We start from the raw sequence: 18,946 nt of genomic DNA, 5'->3' as shown, positions 1-18,946 counted from the left end.
ATGCGGTCTCATCCTTTACAAAGTCTTCAATCGCTTCTTCTACGATGACAATATTTTAGAGGTCGAGACCTCCGATTCCAATGCCCTCTTCTCTGTCGCCGATCGGTACTTCTTTCTCTCTATAAATATATATATGTGTGTGTATGTATATATACAACAATTCGAAGACCAATTCCCTTCCTTTTCAATTTTATATTTCTGGGTTTTTGTTTGCAGAATTGAAAAGCTTTATGGTGGGAAGGCCTATGTCGGCCTTCGGATACCCGATGCTGACACCGGCACTCGACAGAACATCGATCTGGTTCTCCTCACCAAAGGGTATGCAAATTTCTTTCCCTAAATTATAAATTATAAATAAAAACCTCATCTTTATGTTCTCAACAGTGCTCACAAAATTCAACTTCACTTCCAGTAATTCCAACTTCACTATCAAAAATATAAACAGAAATGGTGGTCGCTCATTATTGTCTTGAAAATTTGGGTACTTAGTACTCTGCTCTGCACTTTATTTGTTTATGTGTTAAATTGATTATTTTGATAGTCACATTATGTTTCTTTGATTAAGTTAGATTCATAGGGTTGGAAGTAGGTGTATTTGTTGGGAGTTCTTTGATTAAGGCATACTTTGAAAATTGTTGTATTTTTGGTGCAAGAATACTGTTTGATAAAATGTTTCAAAGAGATATTGTGTTAGAGATAAAGAAACATTTGAGGAAGCAACAACAAGAGGCAGAGAAAGATCAAAGGTTTTGAAAGAAAGAAGAAGTTGAACTAAAAGGGCAATGATTTCTTTTGGTTGCTCTCTTGATATGTTAATATTTGCTATTATGATGTTATTACTAAAGGAATTCTACCCATATCAAAAGTTAATAATAGAGTTATCAATGTGGACATATATATATATAGTGTATTTGTGTTAATTAATGTTTGTAATGATTTGTCTGTACATTTTTTAGTTTGACTGCTTATGATGGTCTGTATTGCTTTTTTAAAGTATATTACTAAGCTTTTAAATAATGCCTTAGAGGTGTTTGAATGAATGATTCACTAAGATATATGTGAATAATTTCTTATCAGTGAGGAAATTGGATTTTTGGCCCTGAATTTTTTCTTAACGTTGATTATTTAAGAGTCTATAATTGTAAGTGTTAGTGTAGACCCATGTATTTATGCTCTTTAGCTATAAATATATATAAATGGCTTTATGAGTGTGAATGAGGCAAGTTCTAGTTATATATAGTGGGATGTGCTCTGTTCCATAATTTTTCAAATATTTCTGAAGAAATAGTTACAGAGTCAAATTGGACTAGTGAGTTAAATAATTTCAAGGAAGCATCATAGTATCACTTTTATATAATTAATTTATGATGTTCTGAAAAAAATTCTGACCATAGTTCATACTTATTATATAATAAATTGCCAAGCTTTTACATTATTTTACAAGTAATTTATATAAAATAAATTAAATGCAATTCTTTATTTTTAACTCCATATTAGCTTTAGATGTCTTGTTTAGTTATTCCTCTTTGAAAGTAAATGGGTTCAATAGAAAGAGATTGTGGGTTCTTTATCATCAGTATATCAACCACAGAGACCTCTTCTAGAGAGATCATCAAGTATGTTGTTTCCTTGTATAGTTTTGCATTGTTTTAAAGGTTTCTATAATTAGCGATTTTGCATTTCTCATATGATATTATGTGAACATCCTTTTGTAGCATCTGTTGATTTAGCTGCAACTGGACATACGAGTGGAGTTGATTGGAAAGAAGAGGTTTACGAGAAGGTAATATGACTTGTTCATCAAACTAATTCCACCTATCAAGCTAGGATTCTGTAACTGTTATGGAAGTAATTAAGATAATTGTGGATGACCAAGAATGTGAAACATACATGCAGTAATAAACTATAAATATCTGATTGGGAGGATAAAAAAACGATGAAGACATTATGTGAATGACAGAAATTATGGTTGTTATTATATTTCATAAAAGCATGTACTATGTAGCTGACTGATGCATGTTAATTTAAGTTATCGGCACTTGAAAAAGTTAAAGTTAACTGTTTTTTTTCCATTTGTCGGCAGATCAAAACAATGAAGGAACTGTACTTACCTGAACTTCATGAATTGTATCAGAAAATTGTTGGCAAATTACAGCAGGTATGTTCTCATTTTTACTTACAAGGATCTGTTAAAAAATATATGAAATTTAATTAAAATAAACAAATTAATGAAAAGCCATAGTATAAAAGTAGAAAAGGGAAAGAAATTGAAACTTTTTAGCTTAAGTGAACCTTTTCTTATACTGTAAGCTTACTTGAGTCTGTTTTTTCTTTCGCCAGCTTACTCGATCGTTTAATGAAAGCGGTTAGTCATTGCTTTTTCCTTTCACTTGATAATGTATTCATTTTTGGTGGTTCTTCATTTGTTGTTGGTTAATGATTTATAATAATCTCTGGTTTCCAGGTAAAATCTATGTCACCTAAGGCATTGAGTGCTTCTGTCAGGGACATTGGCTCTGTTGTCAGCATGGTTGGTCAAAGTTGAGTACTATAGTACTCTCTTGCATATCCTCAAAGTTGGCCAGCCATAGATTTTGATGGCTAGAATTTTCCACTGATATGAATTGCTATGTGTTTTTTGACTTTGGATTGAAGTTTTAGTGCCATATTGTGGATACGTTCCTCTGTTTTCATGTGATTTATTTTTTATGCTTCTGGTTTAAATTTCAATTCTACTACTATTGATCCTAAATTAAGTTTATAATTTCATGGGTTGTGTTGAAATGCCTATTCTCAAGTGTTCCCTCATTTGCTTCCGCCTTATTTTTGTGCATGCATATTTAATGCTTATTTCTATTCCTGCTTGTTAATTTATTGGAACATATATAATATAGCACTAATTGAATATATATATATATTTATATATATTTTTTTGAGAACACTCCTTGCACTCATGTCCATGGTATATATAGTTTCTCATTGTTTTAAACATTGATTTATGTTTTTGCTTGTGTATTTCTCTCTTGTTTTGGACATTTAGCATTAGCTAGTTAGATTAAGTTTATTTTTCATTAAAAATATTAATTTATAATAGAAAAACTTGTTTTAAATAATTGGGTGAATCTTTTATAATGTTATCTAATGGTGATCATATTTTATTTTATTTTCTCTGTTTATGATATTTTAAATATGTTTTTTCTTCTTCTATTTGTTTAGTGTACATTATTCTATATTAAAAATATCCCCTTTCCATTTTCTTTATTGTGATTTTAAAATAAATTGTAGAAGTTATGGAAGGATTGGTGCCAATTACCATTTAGCTTTCATTCATATTTGGGCTTGCAGCAATATTGAAATAACAACCACATGGAACTAATGATTTGATCTGACCCAATGATTTTGATCCCTTATTGGGGTGCTTTTGGTGCACTTTTCATCAACTAAAACTTGTTATGGATTCACTTATATGGGTATTTTGGCTAACAGTAAAAAATATTGAAGAAACTGGGCTAAGACCTTTAAATGATTAAAATGCTAAAGAAATTTTTCAGGTGCATTTTTTTAATTATTGTTTTTCTATATGATTATGTTGGATAATAAGCAAGTGTAGATAATTCTCTTATCTTGTTGGTACATATTGACAAAGTTTCAAGTTCTGCAATCAATTTTAGACCTTATGTTATAAGCTACTGCATTCATACATATATATTTGGATATAATTGTAGATTTTCTATCTGTTATAAGCTACTGAATCCATACATATGCAGGTTCTGGCTACTATACATCTCATTACCATGATTTGAAATTTGTGTACCACAAGCATATTGGTGTTATTAAAAGCATTTTTTCTTGTAGCATGCTGTATAAACTTTATTGCATGGTCCTCTCTTGATGATGCCTTGTCTTCTGTTTTTATAAGTATTTTGTCTTTGTAACAAAAAATATCTTTGAGTTGGTAACAAAAGCTGTCTTTGAGTTGGTATCAACTGAAACATATAAGTGTAAAGATTTAATTACAATGGTAATTAAGTAAGTAACATTCTGAGTGCATAATCAATTGCTGATTTTATGTCTATTACTTTTCAGCTTTTTCATGTAGCTCTTTCTTCTTCTTTTTTATTATTATTATTCATCTCTATCTACCCTCAATTAACTAGCTTGCTTAGTTTAAGTGGAATAATGATGAAGCTAATGTAACTTGTGGCTTAGCATCCCTCATTTGAATATAGTTATTTTTCTACTTGTGTAGACTGTGGAGAGTAGATTTTGATTTCTGGCATATCAGGTTATTACTACCATACCATCAACTTGGCAGATGTTGATAATTTTGGGAAAATGGTTTAATTTTTAAAATGATATATGTGATCTATACAATGGTAAATGTAGTTTGATTTTCAAAATATGTGTATGTGTCTGTATGTGTTACTGCTGATGAGGCTACTATTGCTGAAATATCTTGTCCAAATGTTTATTGTGTGTAGTTAATTTAGTAATACTTTGAATTGAGATGTCATGTTTTATTATGTATAGTGGTGGAGGAGATAAAAAATGTTTCATTGTAGAAATACCCAGCTAGCTTTAGAAGATTTTTTAGTCTTTTAACAAGCACCATTCTGAAGAGTAGTTGGACATGAGCTTGTGCTTAGATGAGTTTTTGTTGACCCTCTAGTGTCATTTGTGGTATTTAAGCATTCCTCTATGAATTGTATATTTGATCAATTTCCCACTTTAAAACTCAGTGCCCTTTTTCACTTTGATAAGTTTGACTCTTTTATTTTTATTTTTATGGATGACTTTGAATATCTTCTAAGTAACTAGTAAGTATATTTTGAATATCTTCGAATGAGTAAAGGAGTATGGTTTGTGAGAAACTAGATGTGCTTGGATAATACTATTCCCACCATGACCGTCAAGACCTCGATAATTTTTTGGTAAGTATATTTGCTTTTTCTGGTTTTAGTTGGTAATTTCGTTTGTTTTCCTCTGCAACTAACTGAGCATATATATTTCATTTCCTAACATCTAAAACAAAACATGGATAATGGCAACTTAGGTCACTTGGGACAATTGAAAAGTTCAGATAATTAGAATAAAGAAAACTAAATGTTTACACAGTCTTATAGTAGTTGTAATGTGGCCATTTTAGAGCCATGGAATGTGGTTCCATGTGGATGCTGCATATGCTGGAAGTGCTTGTATATGTCCAGAATATTGCCACTACATTGATGGTGTTGAAGAAGCTGACTCATTTAACATGAATGCACATAAATGGCTTTTGACAAACTTTGATTGTTCTTCACTCTGGATCAAGGTATGTGAGTACCATTAATGCACAAAAAAGGCTTCTAACAGTAGCGAGTTTGATTTTCCATGCATTCTGGTACATGATCATGAAGAGAGAGTACATATATTGCAGTAGTTATCTAACTTGCAGGTCACTTTAATGTATAACTAGTCTTTTGTGTGTGCTGGTTTTATTACTTTAAAATATCATTTCACTAATGCTAACTCTTCTCGCAAATGGACAGAGCAAATTGAAGAATGTAGCATGTATTTCCTCTTCCCAAGCCTATCTCTTAGTGAGAGATCAAATTGAAAAATCAAAATCTAAAGTTATTGAGTATCATGAACTATACATATAATGAATTATTGCACTATACATCAATTGCTGAAGTCTACAAATTTAATATTTATTGCACTATACAGATGCATTGTTGTGCTTGTTTAACACAACATATAACTAGATCTGATCCATAATTTGTATGAGAAGCTAATAAAAAATCTGTTTTTATTTTTCAATTCCCATTTGCAGGAGAGAGATTTAGTGATTTAGTGTTAAGTGGAGTGCCTCCATTTTGGGCTGGTAGGATTTTTAAAGATGCTTCTTGCGAGGGCGATGATCAAGCATAGTTTAGAAGTAGAGGGCTTACTTGATGCAGTGGACATTGTTGGAACAGGTTGTGATGGAGCAAACACAGTTAAAATTTCGACTGGAGCTTCAATACTTGCTGCAGCTTGTGGTACCAAAATTGCAAAGGTGGCATCAATTTTATTGATTACTTGACATGAATGTGATCCCATATTGTAAATTGTTAGAGCTAAACTTGATTTTTTTGCCGTTAAGCAAGGAAATCGTTTAAGTTCTTCTGCATGTGGAAGTGCCGATGTATTAGAAGAGTTGGGCATAGTTATCGACCTGGAACCTGAGGTTGGTGCTGTAAAATTTTCTGTTTTAGATGAATAAGCTGGTAGATTAATAAGATGCTAAACCAATTTCAAATTTGTCAATGTCTTTGTCAGCAACAGCTTCTCATCTTGTAAGAGCGTAACTGAACATTATTCTGATTCAATTCAAGTTTGTGATATGCGTGACTTAATTGTCTTATTAAATTTGTTATGATCATTTTTTTATTATGAATGTGCCCTCTGTTTTATTTGTAAATGCATATAAATGCATTACTAATGTGCTCAATTTGTTCCTAGGTTTTCCAAGATTTCATAGTGAGCCCACCTTTGCATGCCTTCAAACAATAGACCCACTCAAATATTGTCTTTCCTTAGTATGTTCTGGTCTTGATATTAGCTATTTTTTTTTATATAAAAATACCTTATATGTGACAATTTGCTTTACTTTTGTTCTATTTCTAAATTACTTCAAAAGATATTTCACCTTTGGTGACAAATCTCAGCAGGAAATCATTGAAATTGAAATATTATTCTTTCATCATAAGCAATGAGATTACTCACCTTTTAATATGCTATTATCTTCTTCAATTATGGTGATCACTCAAGGATATGATAGAGAACTAATTCATAATTTTTTTGGAGAATAATACATTAGATATTCTTAATTTAACTTATTTACTGATTTGCAGGCATATGTAGATAACAGTGGAACAATTGATTATGGAGAGTTTGTAGCAGCCACTTTGCATTTAAACAAAATTGAGAGAGAAGATCATTTGTTCGCAACATTTTCCTACTTCGATAAAGATGGAAGTGGCTACATTACTCAAGACGAGCTTCAACACGCTTGCGAGGAGTTTGGTGTAGAGGACGTTCGGCTAGAAGAAATTATGCAAGAAGTTGATCAGGATAATGTGAGTATTTCTCTGATGATTATTCTGTTACTGCACCAATTGAATGGCTGTAAATTAAAATTCAGAGATTTAAAGAGTTGTTTTCCTTGCATAGGGCATATGATCATTCAAATTTTATTTTGAGCCATTAGTTGTTTTGTTTTGCAAATATCAAGATGGACTCATTAGAATTTAAGACCTTGTTTCTGTGGTTGAATTTACTTTTTCTTGAATTACCTGTGTTTTGGGGGTAACAGAAGTGTCTGTACATTAGTAACAAGGTTTTAGTTGCTGGCATAGTCTAGTGGCCATATATTTTCCCAATGTCCCCACTCAATGGCCTTAAAAACAGAAAGAGGTCATAGATCACTATTGGGTTCCATGACTAATGAGTTGATTGAGTAATCAAGATAATGATTTAGACAAAAGATTTTTATTTTTTAATCAACTGGGGCTCACTTTTGTGTTCGGTGTTCATCAGGGTTATAATATACTTTTCTTTCATCCTTTTTATTTATCTTTTATAAGGTAATCTAATTTCTGTGTTGTATGTTAGTATTTGATGTTGAATTGGTCCACTGTTAAGAGTGCAAGTTCTTACTGAATGTCCTGAAACAAGTTATAGATAGTGATAAATCATAGCTAGAAGTTTGCAGGTGCATTTTTATTTTATTGTTTTTCTTTATGATTTTGTTGTATAAGAAGTCAAAGTGTGATTCTGTTTTTATTCTTTAATTTATTTGGGGATATATTGACAGAATTTAGAGTTCTGGAATCAATTCTTCCTCACATACTTTTTGATCATTGAGAATGATATATTTGTTATCTTGATACATTTCACAAGCCTTGTTTTAAGTTGCATGTTTTGTTTCTTCAGTCGTTGTTTTGCATGGTAGTATATCTTGCTATACCCTGCTGTTTCATCAAGTTTTGGAGTTATTACAAATTTAATTTAAACTTTATATGCTTACAGGTGGAAACTAGCTTAAGTCTTATGTTCTTAATAATAAAATGACTTTTTTTTTACAATGTGCAGGTATATTGAGAAGATTTCTTTGGAGCAATTCTTGACAACATTTGTAGTTGAGGCCTTTAGGATGGAAGAATGCATTTCACTAATTTTTGTATACATTTCTTGTTTTGTATTTAGTGATAAAGGAATCTAAATTGGGCATAAATTATGTTGTAATATGATTTCTTAAGCCTAGACTAGTAGACTAAATATTGTAATTACATTTGAGTAATTAATAAAAATCTATTTATGTTACCTTATTTGGCTTCAACTTTCATATTTGTTTTCCTAGTTTTGTGTAAGTAAAAAAAGATTATGTGTTCTCTGAGCTAATATAACACATGTGTTATACTAAAGTGTAGTATAACACAAATAATGTGTTATACTAAAGTGTAGCATAACACAAAAAATGTGTTATAAAAATGTTATACTAAAATGTAGTATAACACAAAAAAAGTGTTATACTAAAGTGTAGTATAAAACAAATTTATAAGTATTGAAATGTGTTATATAATCGACTATAAATAACATAATTAAACACTTATCTATTTATTAAAATAACACAGAAATTGTGTTATCGTTGACAGTATAATAACACATCTGTATAACAATGATAAAGTGTTATGTAAAGTACCCTGACCTACGATAACATAGTCGGTCTTAACACATCAAAAAGTGTTATGGTATGTTTTGATAACACATTTTCGGTGTTATTAAAAGCATCTTTTCTTGTAGTGAGGGATTGCTTGTATGGGATCAATTGAACTCCCCGTGACCTTGGGAGACTATCTAGTCTCAGTAACCAAGATGATGGAGTTTGTTGTGGTGGACCTCCCATTGGCCTACAACGTACTGCTCGGGAGACCCGCCCTAGTTGGGCTGGGGGCAGTATCGTCTGTTAGGAATTTGGCCATCAATTTCCCGAATTCTATTGACATCGGGATGTTGAAGGGAGACCAGCTTGCTGAAAGAGAATGCTATAGCGTCTCCATAAGGGGAAAGAAGCAAACAAGTGCACAAGCACTTGTAATTATTCAAAACAAGGATGGGATGGTATTTGAGATAGATGAAGAGATTGACCCTAGGATAGAAGAAAGGGCTGACCTCGAACCTCTAGAGGAGCTCGAGGAGGTCAAGCTTGAAGAAGTCAATCCCATGAAGACGGTGAAGGTGGGTAAGAATCTTTCAAAAGAAGTGAAATAGAAATTAATCTGCTTCTTAAAAGAAAACCAGGATGTGTTCGCATGGTCACACTCAGACATGGTGGGAATCAGTCCAAATGTCATGAGCCACGTGCTTAACATTGAGAAAAGCTTCCCCCCGAAGCAGTAAAAGCGAAGACTCCTGGACGATGATAGAAAGAAGGCCCTCAAGGAAGAAGTCGACAGGTTAAAGGCAAATCGATTGATACGAGATGCCTTCTATCCCGATTGGATTTCCAATCCAGTGTTGGTCCCAAAGCCTAATGGAAAATGGCGAACCTGTATCGAATACTCATACCTTAACAAGGCGTGCCCTAAAGCTTGTTTCCCCTACCTCAGATAGATCAGCTTGTAGATGCCACTGCAGGTCACAACATCATGTCATTCATGGATGCTTATTCTGGATATAACCAGATCGCCATGCACGCACCGGACCAAGAGCATACAAGATTTGTAACCGATAAAGGGTTGTACTGCTACAATGTCATGCCTTTCGGGCTCAAGAACGCTAGAGCCACGTACCAAAGACTGGTGAATGGGATGTTTTCTGAGCATATAGGGAATAACATGGAAGTTTATGTTGACGACATGCTAGTTAAGTCCAAACATAACAATAACCATGTGGATGATCTTGCAGAATACTTTACTATATACGAAAGTAAAACATGAAACTTAACCCCCAAAAGTGCTCTTTCGGAGTGTCTTCGGGAAAGTTTCTGGGATTTATAGTAAATGCACAAGGAATAGAGGTTAATCCAGACAAGATCAAAGCATTGATTGATATGCCCTCACCTCGAAAGCATAAGGATGTCCAGAGCTTAACTGGATGGATGGTGGCACTAAGTAGGTTTATTTCGAAATCTACAAACCGCTGTCTTCCTTTTCTCAACCTTTTAAGAGGGGGAAAAAGTTTGAGTGGTCATAGGAGTGCGAGCTTGCATTACAAAACCTAAATAAGCACCTTGTCGAACCATCAATCTTGTCAAAACCTATCACAGGAGAAGTCTTGTATTTATACCTCGCTACAACCGAGCACGCCATTAGTGTCGTGCTCGTCCGAGAGGAGAAGAAGGTACAAAAACCAGTGTACTATGTCAGCAAAAGGTTACTGGGGGAAGAATCGAGATACCTGTTAATGGAAAAATTGGTTCTCAGCCTGATCTACTCATCTCAAAAGCTTCGACCTTATTTCCAAGCACACCCTATTCATGTGCTAACTGACCAACCACTACGACAAGTTTTATCTAAACCAGAATCTTTTGGAAGATCGTTAAAGTGAGTTGTCTAACTCAGACAATTTGAGATCATATACCACCCGAGAACGACTATCAAGGGACAGGCCCTAACGGATTTCATTTTCGAATGTACTGGAGTGTCTAATGATGAAGTTGTAACCCCAGCCCGCGAGCTGTGGAAACTTTATGTTGACAGATCCTCCAACGAAAATGGATCGTGGGAAAGCATTATACTGATCACTCCAGCAGGAAATCGATTCCACTCTGCTTTAAGGTTCAACTTCAAAGCATCAAATAACGAGGCTGAATACGAAACATTACTAGCAAGACTTCGAATAGCCAAGGAATTTAAAGCAAAGGCTATTAACTGCTATAGTGACTCACAATTGGTGGTCAACCAAGTTTTAGGGGAATATCAAGCTCGTGGCATAAAAATGGCTGCGTACCTAGAGAAACCCAAGGTTGCGCTCGGACAATTTGAATTCTACGCTATAGTGCAAGTTCCCTGAGAACAAAATTCAAATGCAGACGCGTTGGCCAGGCTCGCTACAACCAGCGAGGTCGTTACATTGAACATGGTCCTGGTAGAGTTTCTATCGACCCCCCACTATCAGCGAACCAGATGAAGAAGACGTATGGATGATCGATTCTCAACCTACCTGGATGACCCCAATAGTAGATTACCTCAAAACTGGAATTCTCCCAGCAGAACGGAACGATGCTCGGAAATTGATGTATCAGATCCTGAGATATACTATTGTGGAATGAAGGTTATATTGAAGAGGGTATTCTATGCCATTACTCCGATGTGTAACTTCACCCGAGGCAAAGAAAATTCTGGAAGAAATTCATGAAAGATTTTGTGGAGATCACACCGGGGGGCATAGTCTATCCAAAAAGGTGATAAGGAAGGGGTATTTCTGGCCTACAGTCAAGGTAGATGCATTCAAATATGTCAAAAGATGTGATAAGTGCCAGTGATTTGCCTCGATTCCTCGAGCTCCACCTACTGAGCTTACCATGTTGACCTCTCCATGGCCATTTGCAGTGTGGGGAATCAACCTTATAGGCTCGCTACCAACAGGCGAAGGTGGAGTAAAGTATTGTAACGCCCTGGATAGCCAAGACCATTACATTGTGTGTTTATAAAGGTGCAAGACTTGCTAATCAAGTCATTTAATTCAAAACGTGTTACTGAAACTATAGTTGAACTAGGGTTAAAAGAATTTGGTCTCAAAAGCTGCATTTCTTATAAATAAACATTTTCTTTTTTACATGGGATCCCAAAACTAATAAGTTAAAGACTGTCTACAAAAGATTCAAGATTTAGATACAATGATTAGCCACTCTAAGGCAAAACTGATGGTTAAGCATTTCTCGTCCTGTTCCACTCCTCGGCCGTGGCGGCCGAGCAACTGACTATGTACATTCAGCCCCGTAGCTTTCCATCTCAGGATTGGTCCAACTTTCTTTTGCCTTTACCTGCACCACGTAGCACCCGTGAACCAAGGCCCAGCAAGAAAACACAATAACAAAGCATAATCATTCAACAAACAATCAGATAACTCATACCGCATAAGCATGTACTCAACAGTCTAAGCATTCATGTCAATCAAGTATTCAACATACCAAATATATCATTCATACCAGAAATCAATTCACATATGATAACTAGGGTTAATGCCCTTAGGCCGCACCCTCTATTTATCCCACTGACTTCGGCCTGCTTAAACCGAGCTCAGTGAATATTAAGTTGTCCTCAGCTACCAGTGGCTGAGTCGCGCCCTGTGCGCAAGTATTATTTACGGCACCCTTAGGACGTTTATCATATGTCCCATGGCATAATACCATCTATGACATCATATAGATATAGGGAGCTCTTAGTCCCATCATAAACACATAACCGGGTGAAGTTTTCTTACCTTTAAATTTGCTAGCTTTGTTCAATTTGATCTTCAAGCACAATCCCATCCAAGCCTTAGTGTTCACCAAGTCACAACCATATATCAAAATCACCACCAAACCTCAAGTCCAAAACCTAGCCTCGGGACCAATCCTGAACCCTCGGGAAGCCCCAATTCCACCAAACGGGGTGGTGGAATCAAACCCCGAACCCCCAGGAAAAAACCCTTAGAAATAACCCAAAAACCTCTTTCTGGAAATAGGGTAGCGCTACAGCACTACAAACAGAGCCAAAAATTCCCCAGAACACATGGCCTAGCGTTACAGCGCCCAGTGACTAGTGCTGTAGCGCTAGTCACAGCACAGCTCTGCACAACATTTTCTCCTTCGAATTTTCCCCAGCCAAACTGACTCAAAACCCAACCAAACCTCAATCAAACTTCAAAGCAAGCCTCCCAACATCCTCCACTCATCCCAAACATCCCAACCACACATAACTCAATCACATGCACCCCAAATCAAAGGAATCACTATGGCTGGACCTAAAGCTCAAAAACTCAATAAAAACAACAACTGAAACCACAGAACTTGAACTAGAATTCCTTACCTTTACTGGATGAGCTTTGCCTAGGTTGTCTCCCACTCTTTCTTCGCCTTCTCCTCCTCAAATTCCCAGCCTCAACTCCCTAGGATTCCCATAGAACTTTGCTTAGAAAAACCACCTCAACACCATTACAAGAAACTGAATATTTAACCTCAAAATCTTACCTCAAATGGATGGATTGCTCTTGCTAATTCCTCAAGCCAGACCAAAGACTCTAGCCCCAAAGTCCTGCCCAGAATCTCCTTGAGTTTCAGCTTCAAATTCCTTTAGGAATTGAGGTAGAAACCTAAACCGAATGGCTGAAGATATGGCCTCTATTTTCCTTCTTTCTTTTCTTCTTCTTTTCTTTTAACTTCCTTCATACTCTAGACTTTCCACTAAGGCATAAAGAAATTTAACTCTTATCCCTTATAAGCCAAATGACCAATTTGCCCTCCTTTTACTTCTAAGCCCTTTAATCCACATAAGGGCATTTTGGTCATGTCACCCAATCCCCGCTAATTCCTCGAGTGTCTCTAATATTTTCTGCCTACTTCCCAACACCTAATTAATCACCAATTATATTCCTCAATATCAAAATAGACTCCAATATATTCTCTAAATTCCCAGAAATACCCCCAGGCTCGCCCCGAGCCGGGTATAAATCCCCCCCGTGACTTTTTCACTAAACTGCTCACTAGGATTGTCTTGAGTCACATATTACAAATATATCCACATAATAATGTCTCGAAAATTTATCACAAATATATACAATTATGCCCTCAACGGGCTAAAATTATGATTATGCCCTTCTAACCTAATCAGGTCCTACATGCATACTAATACACATAGTCATGCATCTCAGATATTCAAATAATCATATAACATGCTTTTAATCATTAAATCACATATAATCCAGTTATGCCCTCCTGGCACACTAATCAAGGCCCTTAAGCCTTATTAGTAAATTTGGGTTGTTACAAGTATGCTGTGGTCGCAGTCGATTATTTCACAAAATGGACCAAAGCCGAACCTCTGGCCACAATTACCTCGGAATTTTTTTTAGACTTTGTGGTAAAAAATATCATCTGCCGATATGGGATGCCTAGAAAGATAGTGTCGGACAATGGTACCGAGTTCGACAGTGACTTGTTTACCCAGTTCTGAAAAAAAATGGGATAATAAAAAGCTTTTCCTCCGTCGCCCATCCCCAATCAAATGGCCAGGTCGAAGCAGTCAACAAAACCCTAAAGAGCTATATAAAGAAAAGATTAGAGGAGGCTAAGGGAAGGTGGCCCGAGGAGTTGCCTCAGGTTTTGTGGGCTTATCAAACCACAACTCGAACTTCAACAGGGCATACCCCCTTTTCCCTAACATATGGATGCGAGGCCATGTTGCCGATTGAAGTTGAAATACCTAAAATACGGAGCCATGCCTACAATCAGGACTCGAACCAATCCCAGCTCGAAGAAAGTCTAGACCTCATTGAAGAAAGATGAGATGAAGCTCAATTGAAAAATGCTGCATACCAGCAACGAGCTACCAGGTATTTCAACAAGAAGGTTCGAGATAGAAAGTTTGGATTGGGAGATTTGGTATTAAGACGTGTATTTCTAGCTACACGAGGCCCGTCTGCTGGGGTACTCGGACCTAACTGGGAAAGACCTTACCAGAACGAGTCTATCATCCGACCTGGGGTGTATAAATTGGCGAGATTGAACGGAGAATTGGTACCGCGAGCTTGGAATGGTGAACATCTACGACCTTATTATTAATAATGTAGGGAGGGTGTTTTTGTTGTAACCAAGATTGTTTATTTTTCAGACATTTGTTAATAAAAATGTTAAGTTTTGCTCAAAATTTAGTTTTACTACATGTTGTATTTTTTGCAAACTCTCTTAATTCAATAACCTATGGTCACACTCATAGGATATTAAGGGGGCATTAGTGGTATACAATCATACCATAAGTTTGAAAAAATAAATAACATAAAATAAAAATGTCTGGATCATTAAGTCGACATAAAAATTATAAGTGTATGGATTAATAACCAAACACGTGAGCTAAAGCTGTCTGGATATAACCAGATTCGTAAGTTATCTGGATATAACCAGATTCGTGAGCTAAGATAGTCTAAACATAACCAGATTATAAAAATTATAGGTGTATGGATTAATAACCAAACACGCGAGGTAAAGCTGTCTGGATATAACCAGATTCACGAGCTGTTTGGATATAACCAGATTCACGAGCTGTTTGGATATAACCAGATTCGCGAGCTAAGATAGTCTGGTCATAACTAGATTATAAAAATTATAAGTGTATGGATTAATAACCTAGCACGCGAGCTAAATAAGTTTGGAACAAACCAACTAAAAGTAATCGACAAAAAGTTGGAATGTGAATAAACCTACTTCGAATTAAGTCGAGTCCGAGGCTAGAAAATTTTACAAAAATTAGTTCCGACATCACAACCTTGAGGAGCTACTCGAGGATGAGAAAAAGTGACTAGAAAAGAAAAATATAACTAAATACTAAGATTACATGCCATATAAGTACTTTAGAGTGCATGGTAAAAGTAAAATTCGACCTTGACAATAACGAGGTTAGACATGGATATATCAAGTAAACTGTGCATGAAAGCATTGAAATTCAAGCTTAAATCCAAAAAATGTGTATGTATGAATAACCAACACAAAAGCAAGCCTTTAGTACAACATGCTTGAAATATTTCGACCCATAAATGTAAAGCAAAAACTGAATGTAAAATCAAGTGCATAAAAGGTTTTCGAGCAAGAAAATCATGTACATAAAAATCAAAATTACTGTTTGAATAATAATAAAATAGCTCTAAAATGAGCTATGTATTGTATTTTCCCTAAGGGCATGTATGTAAATAAAAGTGTTACAAAAATATTAATGGGACGCAACCCAAGACCTCGCTTTTATGAAGCAGACACATCCTCATCAGCAGCACCAAACTTCTCTGCCGCCTCCTCTGCCTCGTCCCTGGCATCCTCCTTGTCAAGCTGAGCTTGCCACCTCTTAAGGAATTCACCTTCGAGGTTGTCCAGAAAGCTGGTGGTGAGATCAACGTTGTTGGCCCAGATGCGGTACATGGCCATGTCAACAGCATGATCCTTCTTCTGCTTAAACTCCTAGAGGAGGCGAGCCTTCTCACCCTCGATTATATCAAAGGTGGCCTTCTTCTCCTCCTTGATCTTGGCATTTAGCTTTTCAAGCTCCTTGATTTTGGAATCTCTCTCCTTGATTTCAGAATCCTTAGCCTCCAGTTTTGACTCGAGCTCAAACATTGTCGACTTCGCAGCCTTAAGCTTGTATGCGAGCTTTATTTGGAGGTTCTTCGCCTCCTGAGTGTAGGACAGGCTCGTGTGAACTTTGTTGTTTAGCTTGTCATTAAGATGAGAAAACGCAGCAAAATCTTGTACATATAAACAAAAATGGGTTAGTAAAAATACAGGTTAGGTCCATAGAAGCAACATGACAGAGTAAAAGGACTTACCAAGGTGAAGAGCTCGCTGCCCTTGTCAAAAATTGTATTGGTGTCGCGGCAGGAGGTGAGAAATTGCCATTGAGGAGCGCCAAGATTACTGAGACTTTGGCCAACTCGGGATAGTACCCCCGAGCCCAAGCTAACTCCGTGTGTCCCTGCAATGTTATCGATCACGTACTCGGGGACGTGGGGGAAGACCGACAACAAACGTTCTCGTATGGGAACCTGCTTCTTTGGGGCCGGAGCGATATGTTGGGAAATTTGGACTTCAAGAGGAGGCGAGGGAAGTGAGATCTCGGTAGATGCTCTGGCCTCAGGGTTCGGATCAGCAGGTAAGCTCTGGCCATGGGTGTCTGAGGCAGGAGGTGTCGCCTCAGATTTTTTCAAAATTTTGGTGGGGTGCCCCGCTCTCTGCAATGCCCTCGGGCATTTTCTCTGCTTAGCTCCCAAGCGGCGGTTGAGAACGTTGTCTAAATCAGACTCCATGTCGCCTGCACATACACAATTTACACATTAGCGATCAAGCCTAAACTACAAAAAGATACAAGATTAAAGTCAAAAGAAACCTAACTGGTACTCTCCCCCGAGCTTGTGCTCGGCGACCAAGAAATCCCTCTATCTTCAGAGGACACTTGTAACAACCTAATCTCTAGGGACCATTACGGTGTGCATTTTAAACAATGCTAAACTTGCTAATCGAGTCATTTGGCCATAATTGTGTAACTAAGTATGATTAACAATTTAGGGTTGAAATTTTTGGTTAAAATACAACGTTTCACTAAAACGTTTACCGTATACATTGGGATTCCAAAATATAATTTAAAAGTTAATTACAATAAATATTTACAACCAGCTGACCTAAGCGGCAAAATAGGGTTTAACCCTAGTTCCTTTTTAGACCCTCAGTCGTGGCGGTTGAGCAGCCGCATATGTACACATCATCACCTAAGCTCTCCAACTCAAGGGCGGTCCATCTTTCTTTTGCCTTTACCTGCACCACATAGCGCCCGTGAGCTGAAGCTCAGCAAGAAAACTCAATATGCTCATGAACAAGTAATAACATGTCACTAAATCATAATAGGCATGCCTAGCAATAAAAGCCCTATTCATGCATGCTAATAAGTCCAAATAATGGTTTGTATAGATGACTTATGGGCCCTGCCCTTTGTATAGATGATTTATGGGCCCTGCCCTTTGTATTGATGACTATCAAGTCATAATGAAAATAGATGGCCAATGTGTCCATCTAAAATAAGTGACTCAAATAAGTGACAATTAAGTCATGCACTGGGGTCCGTACCCTAATCAGATGAGTGGATATCACTTTATGATTTTGGTAATAATACTGGGGCTTATAGCCCAAATCAGATGAGCGAGTCACACTTTGGGCTTCGCACCCTAATCAGATGAGTGACTATGGAGTCACAAACTTGGGCTTTGCACCCTAATCAGATGAGTGACTATGGAGTCACAAACTTGGGCTTTGCACCCTAATCATATGAGTGACTATGGAGTCACAAACTTGGGCTCAGCACCCATAGCCAGGTGACGTTGCAATCACTTGAGCCTTTTGGCCATGGCTCTAAGTAACTAGCCTTTAGACTAGAAAATCGCTTTTTGATTTCATCGAGCTTAAGGTCGGTCAAGCATTTCATTCTTATGTTTATAATGCTTATGTCGATTAGATCTAATCTTTTCAGCTCTGCGTTCATTACACTTATGCTGCTCTTGACTCATAGGTCAATTCCATACGACCAGTGCTCAATACTACTGCTGAACTTGACTAATGAGGCACAGCTTCATAGTCAATACTGACACCCTTGCCGATTCCTAACTCATAGGTCAGTTCCACTCACAAGTACGCAATGCAACCAAGCATATATCATATGTCAAATATCCAAATGTAGGGCATTCAGCATGCTTACTCAACAATCACTAGCATAATTATGATCATGCACATTTACAGAGACTCAAGCTCTGATCAATCTCATATTCAATATTCATATCATGCCCTAATCACATGTATCTCATGCATCACATACTGGGTGCAGTTTTCTTACCTCTGGTTCGAGCGAGAAATAATAAAAGAACGACCTTTGAAAATGACCAGTCCTTTGAGTTCCTTAGCAGTTACCTAGTCATAATCAAATATAGGATTCCATCAATAAAATAATTCATAAAAGGTTCATGATCTAAACCTCGCTCTCGGGACCTTGAATCTTACTAACACGATTAGTAAATTCGATCCCGAGCTCTTGAAAAACCCTTCTTAGTTAAAATAGGAAGGGCGGGTCGCAACTTGGCTTAGTGGGTCGCGCTTGCCCTCAAAACAGAGAGCAATACCTAGAGAAACAGGGGCGGGACACGACTTGATCCAAGCTGAGTCGCGGCGCGCCTCCCCCACTATGCCCAGGGAGCC

General features: G+C 36.7%; 1 protein-coding gene across 1 annotated transcript; it reads left to right on the top strand.

Annotated features, from left to right (window-relative positions):
* Positions 1-5,896: 5,896 nt before the first annotated feature.
* On the top strand, positions 5,897-7,683 carry LOC133792147 (calcium-dependent protein kinase 17-like). The gene is made up of 4 exons (XM_062230065.1): positions 5,897-6,037; positions 6,125-6,208; positions 6,876-7,100; positions 7,636-7,683. The coding sequence occupies exons 1-4, from the start codon at positions 5,897-5,899 to the stop codon at positions 7,681-7,683; spliced, it is 498 nt and encodes a 165-aa protein (XP_062086049.1).
* The last annotated feature ends 11,263 nt before the right edge of the window (positions 7,684-18,946 follow it).

This window comes from Humulus lupulus, chromosome 7 (genome assembly GCF_963169125.1).
Source record: "Humulus lupulus chromosome 7, drHumLupu1.1, whole genome shotgun sequence".
Lineage (NCBI taxonomy): Eukaryota > Viridiplantae > Streptophyta > Magnoliopsida > Rosales > Cannabaceae > Humulus > Humulus lupulus.
The sequence above is the reverse complement of the archived record's forward strand: the minus strand, read 5'-3'. Positions and strand labels throughout refer to the sequence as shown.

Coding starts and splice junctions, on each gene's coding strand:
- LOC133792147 (XM_062230065.1), top strand. CDS start 5,897: ATGATCAAGCATAGTTTAGAAGTAGAGGGCTTACTTGATGCAGTGGAC. Junction 6,038..6,124: donor GTGGTACCAAAATTGCAAAG/GTGGCATCAATT, acceptor TTTGCCGTTAAG/CAAGGAAATCGTTTAAGTTC. Junction 7,101..7,635: donor AAGAAGTTGATCAGGATAAT/GTGAGTATTTCT, acceptor GTTGTATGTTAG/TATTTGATGTTGAATTGGTC.